Genomic DNA, 23,958 nt, shown 5'->3' with positions numbered 1-23,958 from the left:
TGAAACAGGAATGAAACTGCTTCAAATTATAAATGTTACATTCTAAACTATAGTGACAATGAAAAATTTTTAATAGTCGACCTATTTTTCTTACCTGCCCATTGTAGACTAGACAGCCATAAACTGGCAGAGTCAAATGACTGTCAGTTTGGAGGCAATATCCTACCTCAATAGGGGAAGAGAAAAACCTTTACTTTTTCCAAGGTGTGAGGGTATGTTATTGCAACCCTTAGGCACTGAAAGGAGAGAACTAGGTTGACTAACAGAAGACTGTAAGCTCCCCAAAGTCAGACAGACTTTCATTTTTGTCTTTGTATCTGTAGCACCTAATAAAAAGGTACTTAATAAGTGTTTGTTGAACCAAATTGAATAGTCAATTTAATTGACTTTAACTATTGTTAATATAATCTGCATCTTCCTTCAAAATAGCATGCAAACAATCATTAAAGTAGCCTCCTTACAGCTCAAACCTAATAAAGGATTATTATTAATACAAGGCATATAGAATTTAAGGCTGGAAAGGATCTTAGAAAGCAGATAAATCCAATTCCTTGGTTTAAAGATAAGTAACCGAATATTAGAAGCAATTGCTAGGAATCACATGGGTAGCAAATAGGAGAGCAGAATTTGAATTTAGGACCTGTGAAAAATCCAAATTCTTTTGTTACTATACCAGTTGTCCCCAAATAGCTTGCAATAAATACTGTGATTCACAATACATTGAGTCATATTTTTTGTAGGGTTAGGCTTGAAAGTCAGAGAATAGGTTGAAAATTTCATATAGTCAAAATCACTTGAAAATTCACTGAATTGCTCATAAAGTATAGTGTAGCAGTAACAGCTGAAGCTCGAAAGGGGCTAGTGTTTCATTAAAAGAAGGCAGTATGTATCAGAGAACAGCTGGATCAGAGATGGTTGTTATGGAAACAATTGAATAGAAATTGTATTTTTCACTATGCCCAGCTAAGCTATTGATTAGGAGAGGGAAAATAAACATCTCTAAAAACCTATGTGGAAGGAAAGTTTATGAGGGGGGGATACTTTTGAATTCACACCCAAGTGTTATTCTATTCTGAGGGTGATCACACCACAAAACCGTGTCTTCTTCTAGTCTTACTATTAAGCAAAATAGGATACAGGAAAGTCCAAAGGAACTTTGGAGCAGGGACCTTTCTGGCTAACCTAGATACCCAGAGAGGGCAAATGAAGCTGTTCTCCTGAATTTTATTAAGTCTAAGTAGAATAAATAGATTCTCTTCTTGTAAGTGTGAGGAAGGTGAAATTCTGGAATCATATTCAAAGTTCCAAGATACTCAAAGCAATTGAGGAATTGAGAATGACTGAGGAAATAGTGGATTTACCTTTCCCATCTTATCCTCGCATTGGGAATGTCTTCATTAAGTGGAATGGCCTGGAAGTACTTAAACTGTGATTTCTCTGTATCTTTTTGCATAGTGCTTATAGTTGAATCTGTTTGTAACCCAAGCCGCAAAGCCTATTGGTGTGGGACTTTTTCCTTATCAGAGATCAATGTCTTGAATCTGCCTGAGGGGTGGGAGTGCAGTTGTCAGGAAAGGAAGAAAGGAGAGGTCTCTAGTTTCCTCAGTTCTCCAGTCTCTTTGGGGGCTTTCGGCTTCCAGCATCAAGAGAGTAAAGATGTGGGATTCTATCCTCTTTTCAGGGGAAAAAAGGGAGAAAGACTGAGAAAAAGCCAACATGAGTAGAGCTGGCAGTCCCTATCCTTGCCTTACTACACTAGAGATTTGGGGGAATTTCCCCCTTTGGTGAGATTGGTGCTCTTTCTTGAGTGAGCTGAGAGACCTTGCTCCAGTGAGAGAGCTCCTTCACTCTGTATTGTCTGACATAAATTCTCTTATTTATACTTTCTCAGACTTCTGTTTTGCTACCATTTTTTGGATAAATGGGTTTCTTTGCTATTTGCTATGTGAGTTCATTTTGGAACCGTTATTTGGTGGGAAGGGAATTAAGCCTTGGATATAAAGCTGAGGGTCCTCCTTTTCTAAATAATGAATAGTGATCAAGGATTTACCTTGAAACTGAAAATGATATCCTGAAGACTAATGATATTTAAGGGAGGAGATATAAATAGACCTATCCTGGGTACCTCCTTTCTCTGAGAAGAATGGAGTGGCCAGCTGTTCTTGTAGAGACTTGGAGCCCTTGGAGAAGCAGGGGGGAAGAGATGCTCAAAATACATCTATTCCTGCCTCCCTTCAAGCCACACATTGAAGCAGTCTCTCTTTGAGCCTTAAATGTATAATGCAACTCTTTTTGTAGATGTTCATAGCAATATGTCAGTGAAAGTTGGAGTTATCTAGGGAAGGCTTTGTAGAAGAACTAGGTCTAGGCCTGGGTATTAGAGATTTGAACAAACAGAAGGTACAAGAGGGGAAGGGAGAATTCTGAGAAGGAAGAAAATAGAGGCCAAGATGGTACAATGGTAATTAGCAAAGTGTGATTGATGGGGACATGATAGGCCTGAGCAGAAGGTGAAGAGCAGAGGAAGTATGACTTAGTGGATACAGAACTGGGCCTGGAAGCCTGTGGCCCTGGGCGAATCCCATCAGCTACCTAATAGTTTTGTGACTCTTGGCATGTCTCTTATCGTCTCTGTACTTCAGTACCCTCACATTTAAAGTGAAGGGTAGGGGTTGGATACAGTGGCTTCTAAAGCCACTTCTAGTTCTAGGTCTGTGATCCTGTTAATTAGGCTGGAAAGAAAGAGAAGGTGTGGTCTATCTGTGGAAGGCATTGAAAAGCAGGAAGAGAAGTTCATATTGGCTACTGGAAAGATTATTTTTTTTTTATCACCTTAAGATTTTCCCATGGCAATATTCCCCACATTTTCCCCTCAGTTCATCATCCCCTAAACTATCCACTATGCTTCCGCCTCCATTAGATTTCCTCACATGACTGTGTCTTCTCAATGTACAATGCTTCATTACAATCCCTTTTATCTATCCATTTTTATTTTGAATTTATTTATGTGATTTTTGTACTCACCTTAACCCCTCCCCTTCCCCAAAATGTAATTTGCTTGAGGGCAAGGATCATATTGTAGGCACTTAATAAGTGTTTGTTAAATTTCATTGAATTGAACTTTAGAAGCCCTATCTACATAAAAACATAACTTCAAGGACAATGGAAATCAAAATAACGCAGGCCAGGGCTATGCTGTGCTAATAGGAAGTCATTTCTGACTATTACTGCAGTAGAACCTCTCCTGGGCAACACTTGGCCCAATTCCAATTACTCTTAGTTGGAGTCATCAGTAATTGGGACTAGAGCGAGCTCAGACATTAAGGCCACCCTCCCTTCATTTTATATTTGCCAAAATATTTATGTTTATTTATTCATATGGCTGTTTATATATGCATATATACGTGCACATATACCTTTCTATATAATATACTATGCATATATGCTTTTGTAGTGTACTTCTTCAACAATTTTAAGAAAATAAAGTCCCCAACTGTTTGCCACCCTCTCCTTTCCCTTTCTGGGATTCTTTCCTACCTTCTTATCACTCTCTTCTTCCTTCAGTCTCCTCTAAGATCATGCTCTCCAAACAATCCATTACTTACCTAATATTTCTAATTGCTTTTTTTTAGAGCAGATGCTTTTGGCTAAATGTTAGGAGAACAATCTGATTTATAAACCATTTATAAAAATGTATATGGACATTAGTTTTAGATACTTATTTGTACCAGAGTGCATGTGCATGAAAGGTCCTCCTTAAATAGTCCTAGAGGCAGGTTTGTCTTTTTTTTTTAAAGATGCTTACTAACTATCTCCCCACCCCAACCCATTGCAAATTCTTTAAATGGTAGGCCTTCATGCCCTGTAGCAAATTTAAAAGTTGTGAACATTATGTGGGGTGGGAAGGAGGGGGAAAATTACAAAAGAATTTTGAAGAGGTAACAAAACCACATAGGCAGGTTGACCATACTTCAGAGTCTCCAACTAGGATTAACAACCTCTTAAACTGTTCCTATTTTTCAGTTTCTTCCCTTTGTCCAGTTCTGAACTCAAAGATTTTTTCTCCAAATGCCAAGCATTTTTGCCAGTGATTCTCATGGTATCAAAACTGGGGTCCTAGGGACTGGGGCAGGGTGTGACTGGCCATTTACAAGTATCAGTCAATTAGAGACTCTCTATATAACTACAGAAATATATACATATATGTATACATATACACATATATGTGTGGTGTTCAATTGTTTTCAGTTGTGTTCAGCTTTTTGTGACCCCATTTGGGGTTTTCTTGGCAGAGAGACTGGAGTGGTTTGCATTTCCTGCTATAATACATTATATATAGCTTTAATAGCTTAAAGCTATTAATAGCATGAAATGTGTGTTGATATATACATCTATATATATATATAGATGTATAATCTGTGACTTCTGAATATTTTAATGAGAATTTATTAATGTTTGCTTACTTAACTGACTTAACAGACTTTCCCAGGCTTTCATTTCATATTCCAAATTGCTGATAAGATGCATGGATTGGAAAACTTTATTTCAGGATACTTCATTTTGAAAACTTCTATGAAACATTTTAAGTTGAGAAGGGATAAAAATGACTACACAGTTGAATTTCAGTTTTAGGTGGTGTCTGAGAGACAAAGCTTGTCCTAAGACTAAAGCTTCACAAAAAGGCTCTTAGAAGGTTGAACATATTTTAATAGCTCTTCAAAACTGACACCTTAAAAGTGATTAAACTACAAATCAAACTGTAGGCTTTATGAGCAAATGGATGCTAATTTTCTTCTCTTTGAGATTAATCAAATGAGAAGGCATTATTCATAACACTTCAAGATGTATGTTTGGAATGGGGGAGGAGACAAAGCAGTTTGCTTTAATTATAAAATATGACTTTCCTCCCTCCCTCGGTGATCTTTTCACATCATGTCATGATATTCACAGCATTTGTAACCTAACATACATTTCCCAAGAAAAGCTTATGCTGGGCTTGCAGAAGTCAGCACTTTGCCACCTGCCATAGCTCAAAGTGAAGTCTAACTGCTTAAAGGGACATTCTTGTGATGAATCAAATCATGAGGGAGAGCTAAGTATGCTGCATTTCAAAAACACCTGGCCTGCAGTAGACCCCTTCAAATGGCCCAGAAATGACTGCTTCTTCCGTCTCATCTCCTTCAGTAAAGGCATCAAAAACACCTGGTTTGTATGATTTACAAGCCATCGAGGGCATTAATCTTAAGCACTTACTTGTACTGATGTGATCAGACTTGCTGCTCTTTGGAGCTGGCCTTTCACACTGGGTGCCTGACCAGTTGGCAGAACATCTGAAAGGATCCAATGAAGAAAGTAAAATTAGTGGAGTCCGACATCGAACTCACAAAGCCCCAAATGAAAAGATAACCATCGGACAAACTTAGTCCTAAGCTTTATAAGGAGACATCCTCTGAAGTTTCCTATATATTGTCAGCATGCTGAGAAGTTTCTTGAATTGAATGCCTTGGTTTAAACACTTAAAAAAGAAGACATACACATACACCATGATTTATAATCATAACTTTGTTATAAATTATTTTAAGATTTCAAGTTTTTACAAGACATACAAATGCTGAAATTTGGCAATATGAACAAATGTATAAAGTAACACTGACAAGTATTATGGGTACATTCGATATGGTAAAATTTAACACTTTCCTTTATGAGTTGTGACTTCTAATGTGACTCCATGACTTTTTTCTCCATCAGGGAGGAGGGCAGTAATGACCTATAATACTAACACATACTTAGCAAATGATGAATTTCTTGATGATCCAACTTTGTACTTTTTGCAGACTTTTGAGCAGGGGAAGGGAGTCATGGTGCTCTCCTACCACTAAAATCTCTGCAACTGGTTTAGCATCAGGAAAATATGTCTAGCTTATTTGGTAAAATCTTGGGCATTTTACTTGTGAATCTTAGCAATAGCTCTAGGAATGAATAAAATTAGCAGTGATAACAGATCAAAAGTGATTTTTTTTAAAACACAGCAACTGAAGAATTCACTGTCAGCATAGAAATCAAAAAAGTGTTGGAATAGTATCTTTCTCATTATGAATAATGCCTATTGATGAATGCAAGATTCATGTGGGAATTTGTCAGAGGGAAACTAGAGATTACCAGAGATCCAATTCAATTGGCTTCATGTCTTACCAAGGGTACCATCAAACTGTCTCCATATCAAGATCTGGCTCTATGTTCACAGTTTTGAAAGTGAAAGCACACTTCTAAAAACCATTGCAACTATCATATTCAAGGTCAATCAGAATAATTACCACTTCCAGTTCTCTGCCTATTCTGTGGCTGCATGAATGGACTGTGGTGATTGGAAAGTTAGTTGTAACTCTTTTTTAATCCATCTTTCTACCATTCCATGTGTACACAGGGTGAATATAAATCATGTGCAATTTACATGAAAGTTATAGTTTACATTGGTATAATTTTCCCCCAAACATGGGCATATTTTATAAAATAATTGATGACAAATCAAAGTAAGAAAAAGATTAATTTTTCATAAGAAAAACCATTTCAACATAGCTGACAATAATAGGGCTGATTTCAAAAATGGGGTTATTTTATTAATAATGATAACTATAAAACTATGAGTATGGAGTATGATTTAAATGGAAATTAATATTATTATTCATAGTAGGAGTTCAAACAAAAATTCATGCATTATCCCATTCCTTATCTCAATCTGCCCCTTTCTCCCATCTTATGTGGAATTCCCATATAGCAAAATTCATTCAATGTATTATAGATAATTCAGTTTAAGAAAAGAAAAGAACATGTAGTAAAGTCAGTTGTCTATAGCTGTCTATATTCATAAAGTGCCATGGTGAAATCGGTAAATTTCAGAGCATTTGATTAAAATAACCTCATAGGAATGTTAAAAAAAAGTAAAATCTGTAATTCCCTCTATAGTGGGTTCTAAAACTAAATGATATGGGGAAATTTGTTCAATTCTCCACTTCCGATTGTGTATACAGACATAGGCTATAGACAAATAATGCCAGAAAGTTGAATCTCTGTCAATCTGTCTCTCTGTCTCTGTCTCTGTCTCTGTCTCTCTTTCTCTCTCTGTCTCTCTCTCTCTCTCTCTCTCTCTCTCTGTCTCTCTCTCTCCCCTCCCTCCTTCCCTCATTTTTTACGTGACTTTCTTACGTTTCTTGCATTATTTTTTTATTTAAAATTAGTTCTATAAAAATTTCATTATGTACAGCAAAATCCAAATCAGAGTGTATCTCATAAAAGGCAAATGGATTTAGGCGGCTATCACCCCACAGATGAGACACTTCTATGCTCATTACTATGCGATCCTTGTATGACAGATATGAAGTGGAATTGTTCAGTAATTGGAGGATTAAAGGCTAACTTGAACAGCTTATGCTGTGACATGACCCATCATACTAAAGTACATTGGAAGGGTTTTTAAAATGTGTCTATACAGCTGAAGATAAGCAGAAAGTTTTCTTTAAGAGGGCATTGTCTGTGTGATACTTATTTCAACCTGTGGACTGATTTTAGGAGTAGACAGCATTTGTAAATATCTTTGTTAAGTTTCTAATAACTAAGAGACCAATATACTAATAGTAGTGATACTCTTCCACTCACAGATTTTAAATGGAGGGAACATATCTAAAGTTGTCTCCGCAGGGAATATTTTAATTATTAAAGACTGGAAATAACTCTTAGAGATTGCTTTTGATATGTAATGAACTTTATCATATCCACACATATACGTGATATATACACATACATATACACACATACATATACATCTGTGTATAATGTGTGTGTACATGTATATATGTACAATGTATATGTGTGCTTATATTTTAATTAACTGATGATCTTGCAATCTTTTACATCCTCCATATCACATGATGTTTATGGTTCTAAGATTGAATAAGGTGTTTCTCTGCTTTGCATGTGTTCCATTAAAAAAATACCTTCTAAGATGTTAAATCAAATGGAAATCATTTTCTTGCTTCCTACCTTACAAAATTATTACATACAGAATTTGCTGCTCCACAAGTTCTACTTCTGATGTCAGATTTAAGACTGAAACTTTCTACTGTCTTTATGGAAACTCATAAATCTTCATAGTTTTTATAGACTACAAAGATAAAAAATCATTAATGACAGACTATCTTATGATGGGAAATTTTGTACATTCCTTCAAATGTTTCTATTTAGTGCACTGATAAATGCTTTTTTTTCAGTCCATAACTATATCTTTTGTAGCTATCCCTTTAATCAAATTCATCCTGGCCATTTTCCACCTGCATTGTTGTATCTAATTACCTGATTTGTTGTTGTCTGTTTGTTCTTTTGTTTCCAATATCCTTACAGTTAGTTCTTCATGGAATAACAAAAAGTCATGTTGCCTGCCTTTTCAAACCTTTCCTTCCTTCCTTCCTTCCTTCCTTCCTTCCTTCCTTCCTTCCTTCCTTCCTTCCTTCCTTCCTTCCTTCCTTCCTTCTTTCGTTCCTTCCTTCCTTCTTTCCTTCCTTCCTTCCTTCCTTTTCCTTCCCTCCCTTCTTCTCTTTCTTCCTTTCCTTTCTTTTCTTCCTTTCTTGTCTCTGACTCTCTGTCTCTTTTTTTTCCTGTAACTATGAAAATAACTTTATTGATGATTTTTCTGGGGCTGCTAGGTGGTGCAGTAGAAACAATACCAGGCCTGTGGTCAGGAAGACTCATCTTCCTGAGTTTAAATCTGGCCTCAGACACTTACTAGTTGTGTGACCCTGGGCAAGTCACTTAACCTTGTTTGCCTCAGTTTTCTCATCTGTAAAATGAGCTGGAGATGGAAATAGAAAACCATTCCAATACCTTTGCCAAGAAAACCCCAAATGGGGTCATGAAGAATCAGACACAAAATTAATGAACAACAATTAAAATTTCTTTTTCTAAATATCTGGAAATAGCTGCTTCTATGTAGTAGTGTTTTTGTGTCTTCAATTACATTGTAAGCTCCTTTTGACAACAGATTAACTCCATTTTATAAATAATATTCCCTAGATTGTTACACACACAGTAAGTACTCTTTAAATACTGACGTTGTTTGAAGTTATCTTACCCACTATTCTTTTATCCAAATAATTCTAGCCATCCTTCTCACTGTAAATTATCCTTCAGTTAATTTCTTTACTTCTGCCATAGTAGTACCCTGGGCCTGAAATGCCCTCCATTCCTATTCCATCACTTTTTAGAGTTTTTCAAATTCTAACAGGAAAACTTTCCAAGCCTCAAGGAAATAGTCTTGTTTTCTCTCTTCCTCACTAATTTTTGGCCCCAGTAGCCTCATCAGTAAAATGAGGAGCTTGGATTAGATGGCCTTTTAAGTCCTTTCTATCTCTAGATCTATGATCCAAAAATCCAATATAAAGAAAAGAAAAGAGATTACTTTCAAGGAAGTATACAATGAAAGGCAGCATGAAATAGAGACTAGAAGCCCACTTTACCTTCAAGAAGACCTGAGTTCAATTCTTACTAATGATACATACTGCATGTAGGATTGCAGCCAAGTCAAAGACTAAGCTGAAGATGAATTGCTCATTTCAGATCTGCCTTGGTAAACACCTTAGTGGAAAGAAGTTTCTAGACCTCTGTACTGGAATGAAATCACTGATTCAGACCAGAATAAAAAAAAAAAAGAGAGAGGCAAGAAAAGTCCATTTCAGGATGAAATAAGAGAAATATCCCCAATTTCTAGAATTATAAAAGCAATTTTAACATAGCAAGGAGAATATTCAATTTCAAGTGATGAAGACTTGGGTTTGAATTCTGCCCCGACACTGGAGCCTCAATTTTCCAATCTCAACAATGGGAATAATAAAACTTCTAGAGCCAAACTCCCAGGATTGTGAGACTCAAATGAGATTATTATTATTATTGCAACTAATAATAGCTAATATTTATGCATCACTTACTGTGTATGGGGCACTATGCTAAGCTCTTTACAATTATCTCATTTAATCCTCACAAGAAGCCTGGGAGATAGGTGCTATTATTATCCCCACTTTATACTCAAGGAAACTGAGGCAAACAGAGGTTATTTGACTTGCTCAGAGTCATGCAGGTAGTATCTGAGGCCAGATTTGAACTCTGGTTTTTCTGATTTCAGGCCCAGTGTGCAACCACTGTGCAACCCAACTACCTAGATTATGGTATATGCTCACATAGAGTACTGACATCAAATACTTTGAAAACTTTCAAGACTGTGTAGATATCACCAACAATTTTATAATTATCCAATCACAAATTTAAAGCTTGGAATAATGTGACAGGCAGCATGGTGCATAGAGGGTTGTACTTGGAGTCAAGTACGCCTGGATTCAAAATACACCTCAGACACTTACTGTTCATATGACATTAGGTAGGCCACTTAAGATCAGTGGGCCTTACTTGTATTATATGTAAGACGAGGATAATTATAGCAATCACCTCACAGGGACGTTGTGAGACTCAAATGAGATAAATGTATATAAGTAGTTTCTACACTTTGAATCTTTCTATCGATAACAAATATTATTATCTGGCCAAACTCCCTCATTTTACAGATTAAAAAAAACACAACAAACTGAGGCCCAAGGAGGCTAGGTGAATTGTTCAGCTATATGGGATGCAGTCCCATAGTTCGTAAAGGGACAAAAGCCATAAGAAATGTATCACTAAAGTAAAGGGCTGGTTGGTGTATAAGCTAGGAAACCAGAAGAATTCATGAAGTTTCATTAAAATCCAGAAGTAGTGTTCCTTACTGAATGAAGGGTACCTTTCATTTCTTGGAAATTGGCTTTAGATCAGCGGTTCTCAAAACGTGGTTCTCATACACCTCTGGCAGTCCTTGAGATTCTTATAGGAGGCTATGAGGTCAACACTATTTTTATAATAATGTTAAGATGTTATTCAGCTATTAAAATCCTCATCCCCTTTCCAAGTACTTATCTATATGAGACTGGCTTTTTTTTTCATATACTTCAACAAAAACCACATCCTGTATTGCAACAGATTGAATGCAAAAGAAGATATGAGACTCCATCTGTCTTCTAGTAAATCAGATTCTAAGAAGATATGAAAAATATGCAAAGCAATATGACTTATCACAATGTTTTTGTTTTTGAAAATATATAGTATTTTTCATAAAATTTATCATCAATCGTCATTTATGTTAATATATAATTCCTATTTTTAGCAGAATAAATATTTTAGAATTTGTCATTTTAAATTTTGATTATGATAAATATCACTAGCTATAACCTGCATAAACAAAAACTCTTTGAGATCCTCAATAATTTTTAAGAGTATAGAGGGAACCTGAGACCAAAAAATTTGAGAACTCCTTGACGTAGATAAACCTTCTATAAACAAAGTAGTGCCTTCTGTGAACTTTAGATATGACTTGGCTGACAGGCTGAGTTATTCTTTTTCTTAATGATGAGAGGAAAACTCTAATAGGATTTTTAAATTTTTAATTTAATTTTTAATAGAATTAAAAATAGTCTCTTCTCTCTATTTTGGTTTGATATGGGTTGGGGGGTGCCTTTGGTGAGGTTGGGTGATTATTTAAATAGTGGCTAAATAGCAAGATGTGTTCACAGTACCAAAAGTCTAACAGCAATCAGGATTCTCTCTCTTTTGGGGGAATTGTAGGAAGATTTGGGATTTGTAGAATGGCTAGTGACTTTTGTTCATCCATGGACAATATATGCATATGATCAGAGGACCATAGATCTAGAGTTGAAAGGCCTCTGAGATTTCATTGAGTTTTCATTTTATACATGAGGAAACTGAGGCCCAGATTACTCAGGTGATTTGTACAGGATCATGCAAATAATGATCTGGGGTAGAAGTGGAAAAACGCTAAATGAGGTTTGGAGCTTAAAGAAAAGCAGGGCATTCTGGCTCAATTGAGAAATCTGAGGGAGCTTAAGTTAGACAAATAAAATTGAGTAAATTCTAGTCAGTAGTGGTCAGGATAGAGTAGTAGAAAGAGCAATGGATCTGTAGTCAGAAGGTTGGATTTAAATCACTGGTCTGTAATTTACTACCAATATGACCTTGGGTAAATTATTTCCCTTCTCTGGGTCTTGGTCTCTTCAACTGTAAAATGAGGGGCTCGACTTGATGACCTCCAAGTTCTCTAAAAGATCTAATCTATGGTGCTGTGGTTTTATATGCCTTTGGATAGTTTTTTTAATAAGCAAATCTGATTATAGTGACTCTCTGCATTATCCTTGAAATAAATGTTTTGTTTAGTTTTTTTTTCTTTTGAGTAAACAATTTGGGGTGGGGAGGGAAACATACAGAGCTTCCACCTGTGTGTTCTCAGGCTAGAAGGGAAGGATTGGAGGCGTACAGGTTCTAGTGTAACAGCAAAAAATAACAACAGAAGAAAAAGGGGGTGAGGTGGCAGATGTTCAAAGACAGGATGCAGAGGAATTTTGAACCTGGGGAGTCAAGCTATCTAGGGAACAAGGTCATGTTCTCAGTGCCCTAGTTGAAAGGTTAAAAAAAAATCAGCCAAGTTTAGATTAAGGCATAAAAGAAACCTGTGCTAAGGACAAAGTATCCCTGGGTCAGTGTCATTAAAAATGTGGTCCCCAGGCCTGGGTTCTCCTCACTGGGTTCACAGCCTCAGGGCAACCCTTACAACTAGTCTGAGCTAACTTCAAAACAAAATAATGAGATGAATATCTGTTCCTCTTTTTATATAATGTAAAGGTCAAGGGACTTTTCTGACCAAAATGAAATCTAAAGGTGAATTGTAAGGCAGCTCGAAATTAAATTGATCTTACTCAATGTGTTCTGTGCTGCCCTTATTAACCGTGATGGCAAAGGTATTCAGGAAGAAAAATCTTTTAATATACCCTTTCCTTTCTTCACACATGAAAATTGATGGTATGCAGTATTAGAAAAGTCCTGAAAGGCTTCTCTCTTGATGCCACAGATACCCTCAGTACTCCAGAAATCTCATTTGATGAAGATGAACAAGCTTTATCACATGTGGTGCATAAGAGTCAGGCAGCAAGATTTTCAAAAAAAGAGACTGCTTTGGAAAGAAATGAAAGCCAAAACTGAACTCAAAAGAGAAAGTGTTTAGTTTATATGTATTAATTCCTCAATTCCCACCATTTTGGGAACAAGGCAATTCTGTTTCCCATAACCTTTCTACATTTTATAAACTATTCATCCTTTTCTCCTAAGACACGTTAACTCTGGAAAACTCAGTAAAATTTGAACTAGTAAGTTGGGTCCTAAAAAAATAAAACAAAAACTTAAAATTCCCTTTTAAATTGTGATTGTTTTGCAATTACATTAGTCAACTAATTGATCAATATTGGAGAGAATTACAACAATCCTAGCTTCTCTACATACACAGAAGGGGAGCTTTGAGGTTTCGCTCAACACATCTTCATGTAATAGGCTTCCTATTACTCTTTGCCCCACCCCTATCCCCAAGATTTGCTCCTGAGATTTGAAATGGAGCTTTTATGTGCAACTCTTAGATCTATGTCTTTCTCTGAGCAAACTATGCTTTCTCAGCATTAGAGTAGGCCAACTTTTAACATACTAGGCACTCAATATTCACTGAATGACTAGATGAGTGAATGAATGAATGAATGTATGCCAGTGGGAGTTTTCTGTTATCCAGTATCATCCAATTATCGTTCAAAGTCAGACATTTAGTTCATCCAACTTAGATTGGCTCTGATGCTGACATAAAGGAACATGTAAACGGTTATGATTGCCTTTTTTGATGTTAGCTTCTACATTTATAGATATTTTTAAAACATTCCACTTTCCCATAATGGCCCATAATGGATCTTCCATCTATTCATTTGAACTTTTTTGAAGCTATATATTCATTTTTTACCATCTCTTGAAGAATGAGTTTCAATCACCCACTACAGTTTTATCTTTCCAACTCACTTGGTACTTTTTTATACTTCCTTGTAATTTTTTTCATGTCTAAATGTCTTATTTCCCCAATTTAATTGTAAGTTTCTGGAGAGCAGGAGCTGTAACTTCAGCAACTTCTTATTCTATACAGTGTTTAAGACAATGACTCAAAAAAAAAACCACTAGGCTTTCAATAAATGTTTGCTAATGATCATAAAATATCAGAGTCAGGAGAAACTTTAGAGGTCATTTAATTTAAAATGTACTGAATAATAATCATTACTACAATATCGTCATCAAATTGCCATCTAGCCTCCTTCTAAGGACCTCAATCCCTCAATCTTCTTTTGAACAGCACTGATAGGAAATTGTTCCTTACATTGCCTCCCAGCAATTTTTATCTCATTACTTCTGCATTTACACACCAAACAACTGTCTAGACAGTCCTTCAAATATCATAGAATCTTCTCTTCTCCATACTAAACATACCCCAGTTCCTTCAATGTAGCCTCATATGACATAGTTTCAAGTCCTCTCACCACACTAGTTACTGTCCTTTGGACCCACTCTTAATCTTTCAATGTTCTTCCAAAAAATATAGTATAGAGGATGGAAGTCAGTATTTCAGCTATAGTCCAGTCATGGTGGAAGACAAGAAGGATATAGCTTTCTTAATTCTGAACTCTTTATTTCTTTTACTCCTTTAAATGTTTTTTATTTAATTAGATTTTTTATTTTTAGTTTACAACAGTTCTACATGTTCTTGAGTTTCAAATTTTCTTCCCTTTTCTCCCCTCCCCCCTCCCTCAAAACGGCATGCAGTCCAATATAGATGCTACATAAACTTTCACATTACAATTATTTACACAATAGTCAAGTTGCAAAGAAGAATTATCACCAATGGAATGAATCATGAGAGAGAAGAAACAAAACCAAAAAAGAAGAGAAAAAAAGAGAGCAAATAGTTTGCCTCAATCTGCATTCAGACTCCACAGTTCTTTCTCTGAATATAGCTAGCTTTTTCCATCATGAGTCCTTTGGACCTGTCTTTGAGCCTTGTATTGCTGAGGAGAGCCAAGTCTATCAAAGTTAGTCATCAGAGAATCAATATGTCTGTGGTTGTGTACAATGTTCTCCTGGTTCTGCTCCTCTCACTCAGCATTAGATCATGTAGGTCTTTCTAGGTTATTATGAAGTCCATATCTTCCCCATTTCTTATAGCATAATAGTATTCTGTTACATTCATATACCACATGTTCAGCCATTCCCCAATTGATGGGCATCCCCTTGATTTCCAATTCTTTGCCACCACAAAAAGAGCTGCTATAGATATTTTTATACATACAGGTCCCTTTCCCACTTGTTTGGTCTCTTTGGGATATAGCCCTAGGAGTGGTATTGCTGGGTCAAAGGGTATGCACATTTTTATAGCCCTTTGGGCATAGTTCCAAATTGCTCTCCAAAATGGCTGGATCTGTTCACAACTCCACCAACTATGTATTAATGTTCCAATTTTCCCACATCCTTGCCAGCATTTATCATTTTCCTGTCTTGTCATGTTAGCCAATCTGACAGGAGAGATGTGGTACCTAAGACTTGTTTTGATTTGCATTTCTCTAATCAATAGTGATTTAGAGCATTTTTTCATATGCCTATAGATATCTTTAATTTCTTCCTCTGAAAACTGCCTGTTCATATCCTTTGACCATTTCTCAACTAGGGACTGGCTTTTATTCCTACAAATTTGGCTCAGTTCCCTGTATATTTTAGATATGAGGCCTTTATCAGAGACATTGGTTGTAAATATTTTTTTCCCAATTTTCTGCTTCCCTCCTAATCTTTGTTGTATTGGCTTTGTTTAAACAAAAACTTTTCAGTTTAACATAATCAAAATTATTCAGTTTGCATTTTGTAATGCTCTCTATCTCTTGTTGGGTCATGAATTCTTCCCTTTCCCATAGATCTGATAGGTAAACTATTCTCTGCTCTCCCAAACTGCTTGTAGCATCAGCCTTTATTTCCAACTTATGAACCCATTTTGACTTTATTTTGGTATATAGTGTAAGATATTGGTCTATGTCCAGTTTCTGCCCTACCATTTTCCAATTTTCCCAGCAGTTTTTGTGAAATAGTGAATTCTTAGCCCAGAAGCTGGATTCTTTGGGTTCATCAAAGAGTCGTTGACTTCTGCATCTTGTGTACCTAACCTATTCCACTGATCTACCACTCTGTTTCTTAGCCAGTACCAGGTAGTTTTGAGGACTGCTGCTTTATAGTACAGTTTATTATCTGGTATGGCTAATTTAGGTAAAATTGTCATTTTTATTATATTAGCTTGGCCTAACCATGAACAACTGATGTTATTCAATTTATTTAGATCTGACTTCATTTGTGCAAGAAATGTTTTGTAATTGTGTTCATATAGGCCCTGGGTTTGTCTTGGCAGGTAGACTCCCAAATATTTTATAGTGTCTACAGTAACTTTAATCTTTATTTCTTTTAATGTTGCCTAAGATTGCATTCTATTTTGGAAATCTTGTTATACTATTATATTAAGCTTTTATATTAAGCCAGTAAAATTCCCCCCAAACCTTTTCTTCTCCCATCCTATGCTTGTGCTATTAATTTTCTGAAGCCAAGTGATGAACTTTAATTTATACTGATTAAATTTACTCATTAGTTTTAGTCTATCATGTAAGCCTGCAATCTAACATAGTAGCTTTGTCTTCTGGCTTCACGTCATTTAGACATTTGACTAGCCTACCGCCTATCTATACCTTCATTCTCGGGGGCTCTTAACCTGTGGCCCAAGAACTTATTAAAAAAGTTTGATAATTGTATTTCAATACAATTGGTTTCCTTTGTAATCCTATTATTTTGTTTTATGTATTTAAAACCACTATTCTGAGAGAGGGTTCACAGCTTTCACCTGACTCTGAGGTGGTCCGTGACATGCAAAAAGGTTAAAAGTCTTTGAGCTGTTATTGATAAAAACTATTGAACAGAACAGAGTCAAGGAAGGAGCTCCATAGTACTTACCCTAAAGACCTCCCTTCTAAATGATCTTTTTGAGAACATCATTTAAACTATTTCAAAGCCTATTTTACTTTATTGTCATAAAGGCCACAGTCTTTTCAGTTCATTTACATTAAATCCAATAAATATCTGTGAATTATATATCATATTCAAGGCACTGGGTACAAAGAAAAACGAAAAAAGTCCTATGCTCCAGGAGCTTACATTCTACTGAGGGGTTATACTTAATGAAACTGTGAGATTTCCTAAACTTACAGAACTCTACCCACACAGACAACAATTGAGTTCTGATTTAGCAGATATGTCATGAGTAAATGACTGAACCACACCAAGATTAAGAGACTTGCAGAGGGTCACAAAGCTAGTTAGTCAGAAATACAACCTGAACTGAGATCTCTTTCCCTTATTCCATACTATCTCCCTTCACTAAGATGTAATCAGAGCTATTTTGAGAAGGAAGAGGCCATGAGGCTAGCCTAGAGATTTAGAGAGATTCTTGCACGGGATGAGAGAACAGATTAGCTGAATTCTAAGTGTGCTCCTGCTCTGAGATTCTAATAGCTACAGACAAAACTGTACTATGGTCCATGGCTGAGAATGCAGGAAGAGTTGAGTATTAGAAAAAAGGAATACTGAGAGATGGAAAGGAAAAGCAAAGGATGACCAAATGCCTGGTTAACAGATACAGAAGCAACTATCATTACAAATATGTTTCAAATATCTTCCTCCACACTGAAATGTTCCACTTCTGGTATCCTATCCAGCGTAATGTGTTGAATATGTTTCCATAATTCCAAGCCCTTCCTCTTCATGCTACATTCATGATTCTCCCTAGCTCTTTTTTTTTCCTCCAATGGCCTCAAAACCTCTTTCCTCTAGAAGCTCACTCTACCTCTGGTCTTCACACACTGGAAGTACCCTCTGCTCCTTTGGTTTTACCCTTTGATTGGCTGGCTCCTCCCAGAACCTCCATTTTAAGGAGCCATGTCCGGGCTAGCCATATCTTCATTCCTCTCCAGGCTGCATTCCTGACTTTTCCAGACTTTCTGTATAATGCCACATTGGTAACTTCATTGATCCATCACAACCCTTCCCCGTTCTCCTTTCAGCTTCTTTGTAAGGGTTGCCCCATTATCATGTAAGCTGCTTGGGGGCAGGTCTGTCTTTCTGCTTGTATTTGTATTTTCGGTGCTTAGCACAGTGCCTGATATATAGTAATTACTTAATAAATGCTTAATGACTTGATTTGACTTCACTCTTCTCCAAGTAGCTTCCTCTTTCTATTGAATTGTCTGTAGAGGTATTAGAGATGCTGATCAGAATATGATTCTCTCCACATTTTCTTTTTATAGCTATAGCACTTCATTTCATTCTTTCTCCAATCTTGATATCATTTGGGTGCCACAATCAGATCTTTTGGCTGCCCAAATTTTCCCAGGAGGTCACTGTTTTCATACCTCTCAATTTTGCTCTTCTCATTCTGTCAACTCACTGCTCTGGAGGGTGGGAAGGTTTTATTCACAAAAGCCAATTCAGAGCCACAAAGGGAAAGAAGTAAGCTAAGGCTGCTTGATCTTGGAGTGCTTAGCATGCCTAAAATATAGCACATCCCATTGACTAATCCTTGACAACAATGTTCTGGTGATGACAATACAAGTCAAATTGGTAGAAATATGGTGGCCCAGATCCTTCTGCTCAGCTCAGACAGAAATCACACAGTACATAAGGATATCATGAAGAGACTTTTGCAAATACTTTGCTGAAATCCAGGTACATTGTCTCCATGCCACTCATCTTATCTACCGGTCTAATAAACCTATCAGAAAGGAAATGAAGTCAGTCTTCCATGACTTGTTCTTGATGAAACTATGTTGACACATAATGATACCATTTTCCTTTCAAAGTGTTTATAAAACATTCTTTTGAGTAATACGATATAGAACTATGCCAGAAATCAAAGACAGCCAGCTTTACCAGCCTATAGTTAAAAAATCTGCTTTATACTCTTTTTTTGGTTGGAAATCAAAAAAACATTTTTTCCTATTTTCATTCTTAAAGCATCTCTCCCCTTGACCATGAATTTTTAATGATGGCCAAACAATTATACCTACAAGTTATTTTAGTGCCTTTGGATGGAATTCATCCAGGGCTGGTAACTTGAGATCATTGAGCATAGCTAGGGATCTCTCCTCTCTCATTTCAGGATTTAATCCCCTGTTTTAACCACTTTTTGGTCCCACTTTCCCTTTTGCTGGTTAAACACTTCTTCCTTAACAAATGTCTACTTTTCCTTTGGCTTCCAAAACCCTGTACTTTTTGGATTTCTTTTTTCCCCTCTAAAACCAGTCCTTCTTTGTTTGTTTTTTGGTTCTTATTTAGTTTTACTCTCTAAACATAGACATCTATCCAGGGCTCTGATGTTGTCACTCTTCTCTGTCCTTTCTACACTCTCTCCTTTGTTAATCTCCCATTCCCAGGTATTCATTTATCTGGATAGATGATTTTCAAATCGATATCTCCATCCCTCAGTGATGACTAGTGCTCTTCCTACATATTGTTCAATGTTTGCTAGGTAACTCCCCATGAATAGAGAATGAGAACATTACATTAAGCAGAGCCAAAAATGATCTCATCATCTCCCCCTTAAAATCTGCCCTTTTTATATCTGTTGATGATACCATAGGCTACTTGGTGATGCTAGCCTATAAACGTTTATAAAAAAATGAACAGATTCCTGACTATACACAAGTGAAAATAGCAATTATATTCCACTCTTACCCACGGGAAGGAATTTGAAAGAAATACCAAGAAATCCAATTTCTAGCCACTTCCACATTCTTATTTTCTTTTTTCTTCTCTTCCCTCACCACTGGATCTTTCTTCTTCATTGTGCCATTATGTTTTATCCCTCTATATTGAAATAATTAGTGATTCTGCTAAGGAGAATGATGGCAGGGGCTGTTTGGTTTTTGTCCAGCTTCCTATCTTCGTATTCCTAGAGTCCTGGCACATAGTAGGTGTTAACAAATGAGTGATGAATTGAACTAACTGAATTGAACTGTATTCCTGTGTATTCTCTGTGATGTGACTGATGGTACCTTGGTTGGAAAATATTAATTCCATGGATTATGTATTACCGGGAGTCAATAACTAGGGACTTCAATTCAGAGATGGAGAATTTCAATTCCTCTGTTTTATAAATTGTAAAAAAGTAGGCCTAAGAACCCTTTATTTTTAGAAAATGACAGTGTACTGAGTACAAGGAAGAATGGAAGGTTGAAAATAATCCCATTGGAACAATTTTTAATGATAAAAAATGATGAATAAATTCACCACAAAAGGTAGCCCCAGTAGGAATAAAAATAAAATATGTAATTTTAAAAGGATGTATATGTATATGATGCAATAGGGATAAGAAGGAACATAAGAAAAATATATGAGCAATTACAAAAAAATTAATAAAAGGGTATTTGTTGTAGCTGAGTGGTTTAATTTTAAAACATTTTAAAGTAAAATTGTTATAGCTTATGTTGTCTACTTGACCAGAAAAGGCCACTGAACTGTGAAAGGACTGAGAAGAAGAATTTTTTTTAAGCTTATAAAGTGATGAGCTTAGTGGTAATAGAAGAATTTTCCCATATTAGCCTTCTCAAGGAACTATTACAATAAGCAGTTCTGAAAGGCAAGGAAGTATATTTTGTAGAGAAAAGTGACTTTTTGTTTAACTCAATACATGATGTGCATCAACTGAAAAAGGAAAAGAAGCAATAATAAAACTGGTGTTAAGTAATGTAGAGGATATATTTGAAGATATAAAAGTCGGCTATTCTGTTAGAAGCAATAGTTACAATCTGAAAGCTAAAGGTGGTAAGAGAAAATACATACGTAAAAAGCAAATCTGAGGGGAAGGATGTTAAAACAACTGGTCAATTAAATATTTAGATGTTAAAATTCATTCAAAATAAGGTGAAAAACCAGTCAAACTTATTCGGTGGCACTGAGACAAAATAACTGATTGACTGAGAATTTTTCAGGCCCAGCTTAAGTGAACCTGACACTGCTGAACTCTAAAATTCATCTTCCTCCGTGAAGCAGTGTTAAACATGGAACAATATTATAATGAGATTACTTTGGTTTTTCCAGTAATAAATTATGCGTGATTCTAAAATTGATTTATCCATTACCTTTTCTTTTTTTCTTTCCTTCCTTTCTACCTTCCTCCCTCCTTCTTTCCTTTCCTTCTTCATTCCTTTTCCCTACCTTCTTTCTTCCTTCCTTTCTTCCTCTTTTTTTTCTTCTATCTTTTTTTTTAAACTTTCTTTTTGTTATAGTAACATATACAGTGAAGTACTGGCAGTGGTTTAGCAGGCAGGCATCTTGAGTTTATATAAAAAAAGAATAATATCTCAAAAATGTATTGCAAGTAATTTTTTCTTTTTAAAACATAATACTATAATAAAGTGTTCAACAGTCTAGGCTAGATACAGTTTATAGGTTCAGTTGCAGGTCACACTGTCCTGCTAATATGCTTAGGCCATGATTTCAGGAGACAGTTGAGCAAGTAACCCGAATCAATGAAAAATCCATCTTAGCTGTGCACATTGGTATTTCTTCCCAAGCAGTTAAAATAAATCTTGTACAAACTTAGGAGCATTGGCTTAAGTGAAGACTTTGAAGATGTTTTCTAATGGTTCCTAATACCTAGAATGCCCTCTTCTCACCTTCATTATCTTGTAATACCCACCTTAAACGCTTCTTATAAGCCTTCTTTGACACCCTCCAGCCAGAAGAATGAATTGGACTAGATGACCACTGAAGTTCTTTCCATCGCTGAAATTTTGTGATTCTGTGAAGTAATCACTCCCTACTGCAAAGCACTTTGTATTGCTTTGTTCAGTCATTCAGTGGTGCCTGCCTTTTAGTGACCCTGCGGACCATAGTGTCCATGGGATTTTCTTGGCAAAGGATACTGGGGCCATGTGCCACTTCCTTCTCCAGTGGATTAAAGCAAACAGAGGTTGAGTGACTTGCCCAAGGTCACACAGCTAGTAAGTATCTGAAGCCAGATTTGAATTTAGGTCTTCCTGAACCCAAGCCCAACATTCTATCCGTTGAGACATTTAGCTGCCTTGTATTGCTAGCACTCATCTATTCCAATCTATTTGGTGTTATACTCATTTATGAACATCTTATCTCCTTTGTAATATTGGAAACTCCTTGAGGGTAGGGGAGTAGTATGTTGAACTATCAGGAATAAAGTTAAAATGCCTGTTTCTGGATGCCACCTGAGGCATGTCATTTCTTTGCTCAAAAAATTCCAGTGGCTTCCTGTTGCTTTTAGGATAAAATACCAGATTTTTTGGCATTTAAAATATTTTATAGCCTTATATATAGATTATATATAGATTATATATCTCCAACCTGTCTTTCCAGTCTATCACTTTTATGCATTGACTCTGTATTCCAGCCAAAGTGAACCACTCTCATTTCCTTGCATTTGATACTCCATTTTCCAATTCTGCACCCCTGAAATTCTGCTCTTCTATATATGCCTGGAGTATTTGACTTCTTCACCTTCACCTCTTAGTATCCCTAGCTTCTCTTAAAGTTCAGCTTAAGTGTCATTTCTTACACAATGGTTATCTAGATGCTTCCCAGTGTCTCGAGCCGCTTTTATTACTTTGTATATTTTTTCTATTTTCATATACACTCATATATATGTGTATACATACACACACACACACACACACACACACACACACACACACACACACACACATATATATATGTCAAGGTACTTCCTCTGGTGAGCTTCCCATCTGCTTTACCTCTGGCTTGCTTCTCCCTCTTTGGGACAGGATTTCTGAACTAGCCCTCCAGAAAAATGCCCCCAGGAGGTTATTAGTTTAGCTTTGGAACTCTCACCTTAGGACTGACTTATCTTGATTGTTGAGTCAATGAGTGAAAACTCTCAACTAGTCTACTATATCTGATCAGTCCTTGACTACTACCCTACTGGGCAGAGGATGCTTCCCATTGCTATCTCTCCACCTGATATTTAGCACAGTGCCCAGCACCTAGTGGTATGTTTCATTCCTTCATTCATGCATGAATGTAAGAGGATGCTGGTAAATGTTTAACAAATGGTTCTCTAGAAGCATACTCACACATTCAATCTACATTATTAACATTTTCTAAACCACTTTCTTATCTGGACAATCAACAAAACAATAAATTAAGCCCTAATGTGTAGTATATGATGATTTCTGAGTTGTGAATGCTCATACTGAAAATTTTAACAATCAGCTCTAGCCTAGTAGGACCAGGCTCCAGCACACCTCTCCATGCGTGCATTAGTGATGCATCCTTCAATTAAATCTACATTGCTTGAGGGCCGGGATGATTTCACTTTTGCCTTTGTATCACCCACACCTATCCCAACTCCTGACACACAGCTGGTACTTAATAAATACTGCTTAAATAACTGAACAAATGAATACATAGACTATTTAAACACTGCATTGGAAATCCTCCATTCTAGCAGCAATTTTGGTGAGCATATGTCTACCTGTTTTATACTTTCCTTGATTTCACTTATCAAATGATCATTGAACAAAGTTATCTTTGTGGTTGCATACATTGAAGACTCTTTTATGATCTTAACAAGCATGAAAGACACCTTTCTGGAAAAGAGCCAAAGCTATTCTTTGTTCTACTGAGGGAATTGCATTTTTGTAATAATGACAATAACATACCAACATACACACACACACAACTTCAAAGTAAGGGGTGGGGGAGGTATCTTGTAGTCTCTCTCCTCAGAGGCAATATAGAGAAATGTTATGGACATTATTCAGGACTCAGCCAGAAGATCCAGGCTCATTTCCGAACTATGACATTTATTGGTTGTATGACCTTGGGTAAGTAGTGACTTCTCTGTGACATGTTTTTTTAATCTATAAAAAGGGGCTGATTCAG

The 23,958-nt window shown here is 36.3% G+C and overlaps 1 protein-coding gene across 1 annotated transcript in view; it reads right to left on the bottom strand.

Moving 5' to 3' along the window:
* Window positions 1-23,958, bottom strand: part of LRP1B (LDL receptor related protein 1B) — a 2,306,513-nt gene that overhangs the window by 10,109 nt on the left and 2,272,446 nt on the right. Inside the window, exon 88 of the mRNA XM_036744555.1 lies at window positions 5,254-5,330. Within this exon, the coding sequence (XP_036600450.1) occupies window positions 5,254-5,330 (77 nt within the window). The remainder of the gene's footprint in view (window positions 1-5,253; window positions 5,331-23,958) is intronic.

The sequence above is a fragment of the Trichosurus vulpecula genome, chromosome 2, assembly GCF_011100635.1.
Source record: "Trichosurus vulpecula isolate mTriVul1 chromosome 2, mTriVul1.pri, whole genome shotgun sequence".
NCBI lineage: Eukaryota > Metazoa > Chordata > Mammalia > Diprotodontia > Phalangeridae > Trichosurus > Trichosurus vulpecula.
The sequence above is the reverse complement of the archived record's forward strand: the minus strand, read 5'-3'. Positions and strand labels throughout refer to the sequence as shown.